Source organism: Notothenia coriiceps, unplaced genomic scaffold, assembly GCF_000735185.1.
Source record: "Notothenia coriiceps isolate Sejong01 unplaced genomic scaffold, NC01 NC01_scaffold00000339, whole genome shotgun sequence".
NCBI classification, from domain to species: domain Eukaryota; kingdom Metazoa; phylum Chordata; class Actinopteri; order Perciformes; family Nototheniidae; genus Notothenia; species Notothenia coriiceps.
Window position 1 is genome coordinate 11590392 of NW_011333040.1, and position 15293 is coordinate 11605684.

Below are 15293 nucleotides of genomic sequence, written 5' to 3' on the forward strand. Positions count from 1 at the left end.
CACCCACCCACACACACACACACACACACACACACACACACACACACACACACACACACACACACACACACACACACACACACACGCCCAATCAGCTATTTCCGCAGATCCACACTGATACGCCCTCGAGAGCCCAAATCATCTATTGCAATACCAGATCTCCAGAGATAACCTCACAAAGCAAAATCATCTGCTATTATTGCCTGGCGCTCATTGACATTGTGCCATTAATAAGGCCATTGTGGAGGGCGCTCTCTGTTTGGACATCGTATAATAGACTCTTTGACAGATTTACTTTGCTCTCTCTGCCCCTACCCCGTCCTTTTTTCTCTCTCTTGTGAATACAGCGTGCATATTCCACGCCGCCGCTCATCAATAGGCGAGCTGTTTGTTTGCTTACTCATTCTGGACTGATGGTAAATACATAGAGGTATTCCAGACCAAAGGCTGAGCAAACAGGGGTTACATAAAGGCACTGTACCAAAACACGCATTAGAGACCCCCCCGCCGCACACACACGGCTCACACCCATAACCTCCCTTCATGTCTTTTTTAAGCTACTAGTCTTTCTTATTCATTCTGTCCGCAGTATTTTTCAACAACAATTAGGTCTGTGCCCTCAGGTGGTAGATAGGCTAGAGGTGGGTGGGGTCAACACTAGGCTGGCTTCAAGGCCCCCAGGTGTTTGGTATCAACATTGACATTCATCAGAGACAACCCACAGAGTCCCTCACACCGCACTCAGGCGCTAACAGACGCTAGCTGCTGCTCGGTGGAAACACAAAAGAGACCACAGCTACTTGACATCAGTGTTACCCTGCACTCTACACCCGTACAGTCTGATCAGCCTGTGCTGCACACAACTGTCACATTTTAAAAGGGAATACATACATTGGCAAACCAAAAACAATTGATAAAAAGTTTAGTAAAAGCTGACAAAGATAAATCTCTGTGGGTTTGTCCCTACTATTGACCCCTTTAAAATAGTAGTCACCTGAACCATTTACATTTTATATTAATACTGGTTAAAGCTGCTATATACACTCTTTTACAATTAACTTATTACAATGTATTATTGCTATGACTGGCTGCTACTTCACTACTTTTATATGTTCACTTTCTTCATAATGCTGCTCCTATTTTTACCATGGAAGTTTATTTATTTGATTTGATTTAAATGTATCAATGTGTGCTTGCCTCTTTAAGTAGTCTACTTATTGTTGACCTTGCCTTCTATCTTCACTGTCCCCTTTGCTTTGAAAATGTAAAGCTTTTTTCCCCTTATAATAAAAATCAATGATCAAAACAATTTATGTCCTTTTATTTCCGATCTAATGATGTGAATATTTTTTAATATATTGCCATGACAACTATATAACACGATATCTAAATATGAGAATTTAGAACCAAAGATAAGAGGGATAATAAGCACTTCCCACTCAGTCTTTGGCCCACCATACTTGATTTCTTGAGAGGCATGTGTCTCTAAGGAGCCAGCAAAAGTGCAGATGTCACATAAACAACTGTGGCTAGAATAAATAAAAACATCCACAAATACAAACACCGGAGTAGATAAGTTGGTTGAAAGAGTGAAGAGCTAATACCCTAACCCTAACCCTAACCCAGAGTGACTAAACATCACTGGGGGAATAGGACCAACTATAAAAGGACATACTGTACATATACAAAAATTAAGATTAGAAAGTGATTTGTATTCTCTTTAGATCACGATGTAGTCAGCTTTATAAATCTGCAGGCAGGTTTGACCCAGCTCATCTTGTACTGAGAACATAATCACATCTGCTCTTTGTGCTTATGTACATATCCTCTGTTAACTCTAAACATGAGCCGCATGGCAGCGACCACTGACTGATGACAACCTGGAGGGTCACAGAGTTGAATGGATGGATGGTGGCAGGGTTCAGAAAGTTAACGTTGTGTGTGTGTGTGTGTGTGTGTGTGTGTGTGTGTGTGTGTGTGTGTGTGTGTGTGTGTGTGTGTGTGTGTGTGTGTGTGTCCATGGGTGTGAGGGGGGGGTTCTCTGTTTTGGGAAGCCTCTGGCAAGTGCTCAGCGTTGGAACGAAAAGGGACAATTATGACCAGTTAGGCCCTTTCACAGCCTAATGAGGGCCACAATTACAAGGGTCTGCACAAGAGCTAGCCAACACACGCTGGACGCACCCACGCACACAGGGACGGACACAAACACTTTTGTGCTAACACAAACTACAGGTGTGTGTACATGCTTGCTTTGAGACACAACAACAAAACAAAAGGACCCCAGTGAATATTCAATGGTGGATAATGACAGATTGTATCAGGACACACTTTGTAAATACACCACACCCATCAACACGAGCATAGTCAGTGAGAGTCTTTCTCTGAAGAGCACCGCACAAAAAAAACACACACTGACAATTGTCTTTGTGCTTCAAGTGTTATGTTTCTTTAAAAGTAAATCCAACCTTACGTGTTTATGTTCACCGTGATAGCAACGTTTTGAATCGATAAGCATGAGAAAACATATCCAAGAAATGATGCTATCATGCTGATGTTCAGCAGGTTTATTGTTTACCATGTTCACATGCTAGGTTAGCGTGCTAATGTTTGCTGATTATTCACAACAAAGTACTGCTGAGGCTGATGGGAGTGTCTTTAACGTTACAGGTATATAGACACAAAGAAGACACTAATAAAGAATATGGATCCCTAACGTTATAATTTTAAATTATAATTCAGCCTGAGGGGAAAATAAACGTCTGAACCAAATTGTATGGTAAAGTGGTGATGAAACGTTATGTTTAAGAGACGTTTAACTGAAAACCACCAATATCAACCTCATGGTAGTGATACAGAGAAAGTCAAAACATCCACAAAGTCCTTTCATCCTCTTGGGAACATGAATATATTTTTCAAACTTCATGGCAATCCATCCAATAGTTGTTCCAGTCTGAACCAAAGTAATGGATCCATCAACAGATTGCATGCCATCCTGATTAATTGTGCTAGCATTATAGTTCATTTAGTTCTCCAACTTTAAACCATATCTCTAAAACAACCTGGTTTTTAGATGAATACAACAACACACATACACTAACCCAGGTCCATACTCCTGTAACACAACAAAGGCTTTCCATTAGTAATAACCTTGCTGTAGAAACCTGAGAACAGCTGCAGGGTTCTTCATCCTGCTTGATTACCGTCTGAACAAACCAGTCCAATCAGTCCCATTCATGGTCCCAGCACTCACTGGGAGGATCCTAACCCGACTGACCCCTGCAGAGGGCCGGCCCCTCAGCCTTGACCTAAGGTGTGGATGCTTATTGTCAGACTCACCAGCCCCATTGCATTCACAAAGGCTGGGAAGCCAGAAATTAGTCAAAAAAAATCAAGTGTTGTAATTGAGGGGACATTTTTAGAGTCGAGAGGAGTAATGGTAAAAGCGTCAGGTGTTTGTGTTTTTCCCTGCACGGTCTATTGTTTGAACCACAAGGCAAAGGAGAGTGTTGGCTAGCAGAGAGACTCAGCTTTCAAAGGAGGAGGAGAACCCAGGGTTTAGTTATTTTTAAATCTACCGTATTTCATAAATTGATGAATTCTTACCAAAATCTATTTAGACACTTTATTATATCTATCTATCTCTTGGTATAACGTTGGACCCTGGATGTGTATTGTATTCACTCCTACAAAACAAACATTAAATGAAAAGTCAATATATAAATGAATCACAGAGCACCTTGTTTGATTGGTGCTAAATATCATACAGTTGTTATCAATGAATCCCCGAAGCGTTGAAAATATTTATTTTACGAAATAGGAAAGGAACTTGTGGTGGCTAGAGGTTGAAAAAATGATCTTCCAAGTACAGTATTATTCAAATTGGACCAAAACAGTCTGTGAGAAGAAAGGCTTGAGTGCTGCAACCTAATGTGGAAGTTTCCATATATTTAGCTTTGTTTTATTAGCTAACTGTCATCTGGAGTGTTGCCAGATCGGGGTTTGGACGTGACAGGTTAAGGTTAATAGGTTTAGTAAAAGGTTTAATCTGATTTAGTCTGCCCAAGGTCTAAACATGTTTGTTTGCTGTTGTTATGTCTAATTTAATGGATGAATAAGAGCACATGTTTTGCAAAATTAGTACGAAAGATTTAAAGATGTGAAAATGTAGAGAATTCCAAACATCTAGGCTTCAAGGAATATGATAAAAAAAACAAAATAGGAAGTGGGTTTAAAAGGGAAAAAGTAGGAGTGAGGTATAAATCATCTTGTATTGATAATGTAACAAACTCACAGTCTTCGAAGTTGGAGCGACCTTTGTTGCCACTTTGCTGATGAGGCGTTTCGGCCTGCAGTTTGGAAAGAATGCTCAGCACCTTTGTTTTCTTCTCCTCCATCCTTCTGTGAATCTCCTCAATTCTGGTGTCAAGACCCCCGGGCCTCCTTCCTCCGTCAGAATACTCGACTTGTTCCCCCCGACCAGGATAATTGGACTCTTCTTCGATGGGGCCCCCTTCATCTGAACCTGAAGCGGAGAGATATAACATAAAATACATTAAGAAATGTAATGGAGTCTTGCATCGAGCAGTCTTTTTTCTTATTGCATCGAACAGGGGTTTTATATAGAAATACTGTAATCAATACTGTCCTGAAAAAGAAATACACATCTGTATTCATAGTCGTCCACACGGATGTAGCCGCTTGGTAAAAAGCACTGAAAACCCATTTCAGTTCCTCTAACAAATACTAATTCTCATCACATTGTTCTCTTAAATACCACAGTCACATTTCCCTTCAGCCCTTTCAGGGTCTCACTAAGGAACGGACGCTCTCCCTGAAACTTAAACAGCCAATTAAGAGCCCCATTATCTGTGAATATAAAGTCCACAGAATACACTTCTAGGTGTAGCAGCGCAGAGACAAAGAGCCACCGATGCAGACTTGAGCTTAAGGAGGGCTTTGATTGTCTTCCATCAGAGTTTTGGAATCTTTTCTTGTTACTTATGCAAACGTGAGTGGTACTTCGCATGAGCGATAATTCAAATGCGATGTGTTTTGAGATGGTTTCATTAATAAGGAGGAGAAAGCTTGACCGGTTTGGACGCTGACAGCAGATTCATGGAGGCTTCCCAACATGGTGGCGTGGATTCATTTTTCCCGTCAGTGAACGCACAGAGGTCAGCAGCCCAGATTGATGCGGCCATGTCTCATTTGACAGGCCGTCTTCCACCAGGCTGCACACAATCACACACTCACGTCCGCCTCATCGTCCTGCTCGAGTCTCAATGTCACCAAAACAGACGACGGGATGAGAAATGTACCCGTCTTTTGACAAGAAATTCCAAATGTCTTAATCTTTTCATCTGAAACATAAAGTAAATGTCTAGGATATCTCTAGAGACATCATTATGAATGTGATGAGAAAATACTGTTTAAATTAACTTAAAAAAATACAAGATATTTATAAAATGTTTATTGATGTTGTTTAATTTAAGTGATTGATGAAATGTTTTATAAATTCGAAAATAGTGATTTTACCAGCAGGGTAGTTTACTCCGCTTTTAGCTCGACTCAAGGCGCTCAGAAGCAATGCATTGTGGGGCAGTTGAGTTGGTGCAGTAAGTGTGCGCCGCATACTTTTACTACTTAAGTATATATACGGGTATTTTCTCACGTACACAACATCCACAAGCCGTGTCAATTAACTAAATACCTAATTCTACGTCATAACTAGTATCAAAAAATGCACTTTCGACACAGCCCCTGAGCCACAATCAAATGTAAATCAGTTTTTAGTGTCCTCTGTAAACTTGGTCCCAATATTTGTATTCCTGTTCAACTTGCAGCATTTCTGTATTTGGTTGTGTTTTCTATACATGCAGCAATTGAGTGTCAGACGAGTGAAGACGTCTTCCTTGTTCCCTTGTGTTTTCTTTAGTTGTATTGTGTTGAGCTCTCCAAGGTGACGTCTTCACATTGGTTGTTCTGTCTGATACAAATAAAGGGAATCCAACGCTATTAATTTTGCAGACATAATAAACAGAAGAAAGCTACAATATCCTCTCATGTCAGAGGCTTGTTGCATCAAATGTTTGGAGTTTTTTCTTAATAAAATGATCCTGACGATTAATTAAAGTGGACCTATCATGCTATTTTTAGGCAATAGCAAAGGTCTATGTCTATGAAGTGTTTTGCTCAAAATACCAAACAGATCACCCATTCTAGCCATGCCACATATCCCTCTATTTCCATTACTGTTTCAAAAGTGCAAGCTTTTGGGTATAAAGCTTTAAAAAAATAAAAATTGATAAAAAATAAAAAAGGAGGGGCAGCTACTGTGGTGATGAAATGCCATATCATGGATTATCATGGATTATTTCTGAAACAGTATGAAGGTTATACCACAAGGTGAGTTCCTTGTTATTTCCTGCTTCTTCACACACATGCTCTCAGGTTAGCTCTGAGTGTTAGCGATGCTAATGCACCGACCATATTACGTCCAAAACAGTCGGGCATTGTTTCTGATAGCAACGTTTCTGATAGGGCCGTGGGTGTAAAGCCAGCCTACATTACCGATATTAAGTCATATTGGACGCAAATCTGGATCAGCTCCGTTGTAGCCCCGTTTTTAGAGATTTGGGTACGGAGGAAAAGAAAGAGGTTTTTATTTGTCCAATCTTTTTTCTCGCACTGGTAAGAATCTATGAATCCAAACAGATCTTGTAATGTACCATCTTTAAAAAGTTTAAAGCAGGTTGAAACCGCAACTACAATTATTCAGGATTTGGTTTCCTCCTTTTGAAACCCTCCTATCCTAACCTCCACCGTGGCCTAATCCATGAATGCTCAGCAGTGATTACTGGTCAGTTAAAGCTGGAAACAAGAGCCCATCTAAAAGCACACAGAGCAGGTTACCATACCAACAGCATCATCTGAACACAGCAGATAGCTGGATTTGACTGCGAGCGGCCGAGTCAAATCCCCTTGCTGATCTCAAAAAGGCCGGCAAGGACAATAAACACACACACACACTGCCCACCCTACGTCCGACCCTCTGCTACACACACACTGCCTGCCCTTTACCATCCAGCGCACCAGGCACAGGCAAGAAGGTCGGACTTGTATCTCTTTCTTCAAATGTTTGGAAAAGGGATGAGCATCAGCGAGACAATCAGCGTGCAGAGGCTATTCACTGATGCCACCCAGAGCTTTCACTCCTCTATCTGCGGAAAGAATGGCAGAATAGAAAATCCTCACCAATTTATTATTCATGGGGAGGGGATTTTCCTTTCAGCGCTCCTTTATCGGAGCCTTTCCCAACACGTCACTCTCTCTATCAGCCCTGACAAGTGCCAATCAAAAGGCTTGAGTCCAGGTTTTTGGGGAAACGCTGGAGGATTTCAGAGACAATAGCCAATGAGTCCACAGAGATGGTGGCTTAGAGACAATGGTGACATGGCTACACTGTCAGTGTGTGGTCCTCTGGGGGGGAAACGATCCTTGCTTAGTACACGACTAATCTCTGCTTTGCACCATCTCTGTCTTTCTGGAGGCTAATCTGTCCCGTAGCTTCCTCAGCTTTCTGGAACAATCCACCAGGGTCAGTTCAGATTAGTGCTCTTTGTGGCCCAGCACATCGCTACATTCATTTGGATGCTAACATCTTTAGTAGCAGCTGAATGCTAAACACTGGAGTGAAAGCAGAGTGACCGGGGCAGCGGGGAAACAGTCAAGAAACAATTATGAGGGGAGGGATTATTCTACCTATGAATTCCTGATGAGCAGAAACAGACAAAGGTCTAAACATGAGCCTCACTGGGGAACAGGAGCATCTCATCACAGCTGATATCTGGCTGTGCTTTAATCTCAGATTTGCTCGACAATTGACGATTTATTTAGAGACAGGTGGGCAATTAATTGAAATTGAAAAGCCATCAGAAAAATTGTTAATCAGGATAAATAAATTTAAAAAAAATTATTTAATTGAATTTCCCCTTTTGTGTATTAATAGTCTGCCTTCTTCTTATTCTTCATCTTCTGACGTGCTGGTGGTTTTAAACACTTTTCACCCTTTGAGACCATTGCACAAGATTTTCTGTGGCTCTGGAGAAGCTTTACAAAATGTGAAGAAATGTGTTGTGAGTTTCCCCAAATTGCAATAATGAATCCGGAGTACCACTTTTAGTTTGCAATATTTCAGAGAGTGAAAAGAAAGACAACAATGTTTTTTTGCACAAACAGTCTAAAAGGCGAAAAATACCAAAGCTGCATTTTACAATGTTGTTTAAACAACACTGACCCATCATAAAGTTGTTATGGTGAACGTGTTAGCATAGAGCTGCTTTTCACACATCAAAACAGTAAGGCCTATTGTCTGAGCAGACAGTAAAATGCTCTCTAGGGCAATGTGGAATAAAGTTAGGAGGTTATTCTCTGTTGGTTTGTCACTCCAAGTGAACAATTTCACATTATACATACTCCTTTGATATATAACTAAAGGATAACTAAAGGATATATAACTAAAGGAAAGTACATTGTTGGTTGTTTTGCTTGATAAATAACCAAAAATGATTAACTGAACTTCAGCCATTTCAACATAAAAACAACATTTTCAACCTACATTTTAATATTCATCAGCCATGTGAACTGATCAACTATTGCAGATGCAAACAGCGTCTCAGTCCCATTTTCTCGACTTTCTCATATACATTGAGTCATGATGGGGTCATTCCCTCCATTACGAGGAAGCTCTATTCAAAGGTTGAACTGCTCGCACCTCCAGGGAAACCAAATCTCACCTTTCCACACAAAGACATGCCACACACTGGGCATCTTTTAGAGACTGTGACCTCAGGCGTGACCCCTCCACCACGCCCTGCTGATGACCCCCCCCCCCCCCCCCCTTCTGCCCCACATAGAGTGTGACCATGCCTTTGGCCTACCAAAGGTCAAAGCACACAAGCCATCACCAGGATCCTCTGAGGGACATCTTTTTTCACTAGTCGAGGTTTGCCTAATTCTTATGGGGCAGTTAAACAGGGAAAGCCATGTCGTAAAATGCGCAAGGAGCTGAAAAACGTTTGAAAGCTGCAGGGAATTGAAAACATTCTGTGCCATGACAATGGATGTACATTGTATTCATTTAACAAGCTGATAAATCAATCATTCTCTGTAATGAAGAAACTCTTCAAACATATAAAGCTCATTCCTAGTTGCAGGGATGACAGAGGTGTGGTCAACCAAGAAATCAAGTAACACATTGCACAGTATAGTAAAAAAGTTTCTTCAGTATATACATGTCTATTCATTTCAGGGCCCCAGACTAACTTAGGCTACCTCAATGTTTTTTAACAGGACGAGTAATAATTGCTATGACTAGTCAAGTGGTTTTGACCTTTAAATTGGTGGAGATCGTCCACTAATGGGAAGTGAAGCCTGCTGTCGTAGAAAGGGGTGACACCCTAGGACCAGTACAAATAGAGATAAGAAAAGGGAAACTCCCATGTTTCACTCGATTTGGGACGAAAGTGGCTCAGTGAAGAAGAAAAAAGGGATCATATGAAAACAGCTTTCTTCCCTTCACACACCTGGTTGATTGCCTTATACATTTTGCATGTTTGATGGACTGGCACATTTGAAAAGAATAAAACAAATTGACATTGACATCTGAGGTAGCTGGGAGCACCATGATGCCTTAAATCAGGATAAGCACAACAGGATCATTATTCTCTTCTTTTAAAAATAGATGGATTGTCGCAACAGCCTGACCTAAAGTTCTACTCTTGGATTTATTTCATCACCAAAAATCACTGAGTAATATAATAATTAACTTTAGCATCCTTGAAAGTTGACATAAGGAATATCAGAGTAGAAAGGCAGACTGTGAGCCTGTCCTAAACGGTTAGCTGCTGCTTGGCCCTCAGACATATCAATCTTGGACATGATGGATGCGTTTGTAATATCCTCGAGGAACACAGCATAGCATGGACCATTAGTGATACAGAGCTGAAACTGGAGTGATTCACTAGCTAGAGATGAAAAGAAAGGGGTGTGATTTGAGTCTGACAGATGTGGTTAATGAAGATGGGAGAAAAAAGAGGCAGCTATCAGCTAAAGCATGTGTGAAACTTTCGGAAAATGTACTTATTGTGATTTGTTTAGGTTCTTAATAAATGTTTGGCCCAACTTAAAGTCAAATTAGCTCCAAAGAAAATATGTCTGGTGGTATTAACCAACATTGATGCATCATATTTGCTTTACTTCTATGATGGCATAGCAACCTTTCTTTGTATTTTTTTCAATTGAAAAACATCTGATTCCTTTTCAATTTAGGTAAAGCATGTCAATAAACTATATATTTCATGCCCTTGATGTGATTCTCAAGTCCTAGTGTGGCCTTGAGTTTGACACCCCTGAGCTAAAGGATGGCTCTCCACTTCCATGTGCTAGCAGTACGTCACGTCAGCAACATATTTCCTGTGTTTGGCTGCCAGCTTTCCAGTGTTTGTGGTCCGTACAGCAAGCGCTGCCTCTGAACCATCATTCATGAATGTGCACAAGCGGGCCACACAGGTATAGGTGATACTGCGAGCCAGCTGGCCCTAGCAAGGATTAGCAGGCTTAAGTGTACCCGAGGTGAGGGAACGCCAAACACAGCGCTGACAGTGAGGAAACAATGGCTCCTCCAAAACCAGAGCTGACCGGGACTGAGTGGGCTTTTACCGGATCAGACGCTAATGGTGGAGAAGAGCTCTTGTATTGATTAACTATTGTTGCTAAAGGCTCTTGAGAGAGCGTTTTAACAGAGAGGCGATATTTCATAGCAGCACACACAGATCAAGAGAAAAAAATGTCTAGATAGATTTAATGGATACAGTACCCGGAATGGAACTGCAGGGAGAATGGGTGGGTGTGGACATGTTGCATGATGGACTCTTATCTATGATCCATGATGATGGTGACCCAGAACCCCTGTCAGACCCATCCTGCAAGAAGACAGAAGAAACCTTTAGCAAGCGTTAAACCAAGATGGAAAAAAAATGAACGTCTGTGTCCAATGTTCTGGAGATGCATTACAGGAATGCACAACACTAGTTTTTATTATGCACAAATTGACTTTTCGTAGACCATCGAGGGTGTCGCCAAAAGAACATTACAAATATTCCTTACCCTTACCCAGAACCAGCAGCTCCTCCCACTCCCCAACTCAGACATGCCGCTGGTTTATCAGTTTCTCTTCTTTATAAATAATCCAGTGTGTTGATACTTGCTTCAGTGAGGTGCATTATGCAAATGTTGGTATGAATCCAGCTCTGAGCACTCCAGCCCGTCATTGTGGTTGGACATAATTGCAGGGGGCTTATGAGTCTCATTCATGCTTTTCAGGGGCCCTCTCTCATTCGTCATAAAGGGGAGATTAATCGTAGATCACGTGGAGCACCTGCGTCCATTCCACCGCAGTGCAGCATGCACAAGCCCTGTTTACCCCCCTGACCCCTCAGCCCCTGTCTGATCCTGCTGCTGGAGCATCCTCTGAAAGAATCCCACCGCGCCGGGCGTTGAGCCGAGTGAACCCCCCTGCAATGAGCTGGTGTAAAAGCCTGCCTGCTCCTGTACAGTCTCCCCCCCACCCCCCACCCCCTCCTGCAGCCCGTGACTGATTAACCACACACCTGCTGCACGCCGCATGCCCTCTGTTATATTGTGTCTCAATTATCAACAACAATTTGGCTCGCTTTACTGGAACGACAGTTATAAATGCATGCCAGTTCAAGTTCGTAAAAGGGGGTCTTTGTGTGGCAGTGTGCGGCAGGTTTGAGGTTATTGTGTGATAGGAGTTGATTATCCAAGGTCTAGTGTTTGCTCAGGACAAGGAGCAGTCCTGCTTTTGGAGAAAATCTGATAGATGAACGGAGGAGGGGGGTAGAGAGTGAAAAGCGGTTTCACAAGGGGCAGCGGCACTCACCGATTTGTTTTCCTGGACTTTCCCTGCGGAGTCACACCTTTCAGAGATGCTGCCAGCTGTGAGGGGCCTCAGAACACCTGACAAAGGCACACAGGAGACAGCGTCAGGCTAAAAGGAGAGGAAGTAGTTCTGTGTGTTTGCAGTGGCGGAGGCAGGCAGGCGTGCTCCCGTGCATGTGTGTACATAAGTGTTATCCCCCGGCGCACACCAAAACCCACTTATCTTTTGTACTTGAGTGTGTGCACAGATATGAGTAACGTCATGTTTTAGTTCCAATTATGGTTTTAACCTCTGAGTAAATAATGGCAAAACACAGAGCCACAAAACCCCGGAGGAGCACCTGTCTACAGGCGTGTGCCAGGTGCGAACATTGTTCCAGAGACACAGAGAGAAGGAAAGACAGGCTTCTAGAGAATTCAGACAGATTAAGTTGTAAACGTTGGTGGCACTGGAATAAAACACAAAGTCACTATGGTTATCATATTTCCCTTTTGCAAAAAATAACATTTAATCATTGAGTTCTGGGGAAATCTAGCCGAGCAAATAGATTTATTTGTTTAGGTTTTGAGATATTTGGCAAAGAGATTTCTGCAGCAATGCCGATACAATGGAGCTAAATGGTATGCCAATGGTTTTGATGATAATCACATTTTTCATTGGTATTGGAGAGTTGCTACAGTTTTTTGTTTGCATTTGGAAAGCTGTTTGGCCGTCTGAAAAAACATTACTTTTCGCATGGTAAAAGTTGTGATATTAAACATTTGAAAAGCACATCTCCAAAGAGACTTGAAAGCCAAGTGTTTACAGTGCCTGAAACATTGCAGCAATGTCCTGGCTTCTATTGCAGTCTGAGGACACCTAGCGCAGAACATACTACCCCCCCCCCCCTTAAAGTATCTCTCTAAGATAAAAATGAATGCAAACATTTGAGACAAGAAATTGTTTCTCAATTTTTAAACCAAGAGCAGAACTGTTTCTATTCGCAAATCATGATAATGATGATAACACAGATTCAAAAGTCTTAGATAAAATGACTTAGCCAATCTTCACAAAAATGTGTGATAAATCTCTGCGACAGATATGTTAAAACCTAGATAAATAAACCCTAAACTATCTGCATGCCACTAAGTAAGAGATTTCATTTGGTTGCACCGAACCTTTAAACGTCTACAGTTTTTATCTCGTGTTATCAGACTATAAACGACAGGCGCTAGACTGAATCGTTTTTCCGCACACACTCGTCTCAGTTTCTTATCCTCTCTTATGTAAGCAGCGCTTGGTTCCAAGTGTCTCCGGCTATCTTGGTCGGGCTTTCCCGGTTAATGATCCACCTTTGCGGTTTGATCTTTATTAATATGGCACATCGTGATATCCCTATAAACCTTCCCTCTGAGCGGCCACACCTTCAGGTAGAGGCAGTTAAAGCTCGCAGCGGCATGCCTGGGAGTAGATGAGAGGCGGTATCACGGATCGTTAAAAGAAAAGCCGCTCCACGCCATAAAGGTATCTCTTACTCTCAAGGCCGGCCTACAATGTTGGATTTTTACATTCACACACACACACACACACACCTGTCTGACTACGCGTTGTTTTTAAGTTGGCGGTTTCTGCTTATCAAACGATCTCATTCAAACTGTCAGAAAGATTCGTCAGAGTTCAGTGAACTGAGATTGCCTGTCAGTGATGAAAGAAAATATAAATAAAATCACAAATAATGATTTGACAAGAACCCACATTTTAACTTTTAGACTGAACAACACATTTCAATAGTTAGAAAGAAAACTTCAATTGCTGACTAAGTTGATTTTGAGTGTGAACTTCCTCTTTTAGCCCCTGGCCTTAACAGGCTGCTTGTAATAAGAATATATATATTATTTTACTGGATATATTAATTGTAAAACTTCTGTTTAATTAATTTCCACGCTCAAATTGTTGTTTTTAGGGATAAATAACATTTATTTTATTGTGTTTTGGGTGAAGTTGTAGCTAGATTTGATCCTTTATTATGTTTTTAAAGGCTTTCATTTTTACAATATTATAAGTTTCTCTCAATCTCTCTATGCGTCTTTCTCATGAAGAGCTGTACCTCCTGAAGCCAATCCCTGCTCATTTTCCATCCTGACATCGGACCAGTCCTGCCACGGTGAGAGCTCCTCTTCCTGAGGGAAGGGGCTCAGCAGGGTCTCGGGCTCCGGGCGGTCCAGGAGGAGCAGCTGGACCCGGGACAGGGAGCCCAGATTCCCCGAGTCACAGCCCACCGTCAGCGCCGCAAGGCCTGGAGAAAGCTCTGCAGGGGGGAGACAGCAGATTCGGAAATACTGGAAAATGTCGTCAGTGCTGCAGAACAAAGCAGAACAAATTGATTTGCCAGCTTGTCCTGGAGGTCCCGAGGATAAAATATGTTTACAACACTTAAGTCCTAGAAGAATAGAAAATCCTGCATAAATGTCCCTCATATAATCAATTAGATTCAAAAAGTGTTATTGTCCACTACTATTCGCTGTACATAAAATAGGAACAAAAACGCTTTAAACAACAAATAATAGCAACATTCAAGGTTGCAAGTCAAACTGCAAAAATTCAAGAAGTAAAAAAATGATGGAATCATAGAATCAAAAGGCCATTAATGTGTTCAATTTGAATATATGTACAACCGTTGGCCTTTACAAGCAATTAGCCACCATAAATTGAATAACTTGTTGAACTGGATTAGGAAATGACTGTACACAACACTGTGCTCACTCCCCCCTAAAGCATCTCACCCCGATCGCCTCCCCTGTCCCCCCCAGGCTCCAAAGTTCTCCACGTCACACCTAATTAAAAGCGGATCAGTGACAGTGTGGCTCGCTGCCCATGCAAATCCCGGCCCACGCTGGCTGGGTGTGGAGATGCCTTTCCTCCGCGTGGGGATTTCACACAACCCGCTCTGCTGCAGGTACCCCACAACACACACACACACACACACACACACACACACACACACACACACACACACACACACACATGTGTGTGTGTGTGTGTGTGTGTGTGTGTGTGTGTGTGTGTGTGTGTGTTGTGGGGTACCTGCAGCAGAGCGGGTTGTGTGAAATCCCCANAGTAATATGAGTTTCAAAGTCCTCTCCAGAGAACAAGAATGAGCATTTTTGTCAACTTTAATGTGGTCTAAAAAACATTTCTTCCATAAGTAGTTTATGAAACTCCCAGGTTTGTACTTAATACTTCTTAGACTACTTGCACAAATAATATGAACTACTTTTACTGTGTACTTTTTGAGTAATTTGAGTTTCAAAGTCCCCTCCAGAGAACAAGAATGAGCATTTTTGTCAACTTT

General features: G+C 41.9%; 1 protein-coding gene across 1 annotated transcript in view; it reads right to left on the bottom strand.

Annotated features, from left to right (window-relative positions):
* Positions 1 to 3093: 3093 nt before the first annotated feature.
* The window catches only part of LOC104950943 (histone-lysine N-methyltransferase 2D-like), a 36680-nt gene continuing 24480 nt past the window's right edge, over positions 3094 to 15293 (bottom strand). The window contains exons 7-11 of the mRNA XM_010777556.1: positions 14049 to 14249; positions 11963 to 12039; positions 10877 to 10982; positions 4288 to 4522; positions 3094 to 3112 (exon numbers count right to left, since the gene is read on the bottom strand). Coding sequence (XP_010775858.1) covers positions 3094 to 3112; positions 4288 to 4522; positions 10877 to 10982; positions 11963 to 12039; positions 14049 to 14249 — 638 coding nt within the window. The remainder of the gene's footprint in view (positions 3113 to 4287; positions 4523 to 10876; positions 10983 to 11962; positions 12040 to 14048; positions 14250 to 15293) is intronic.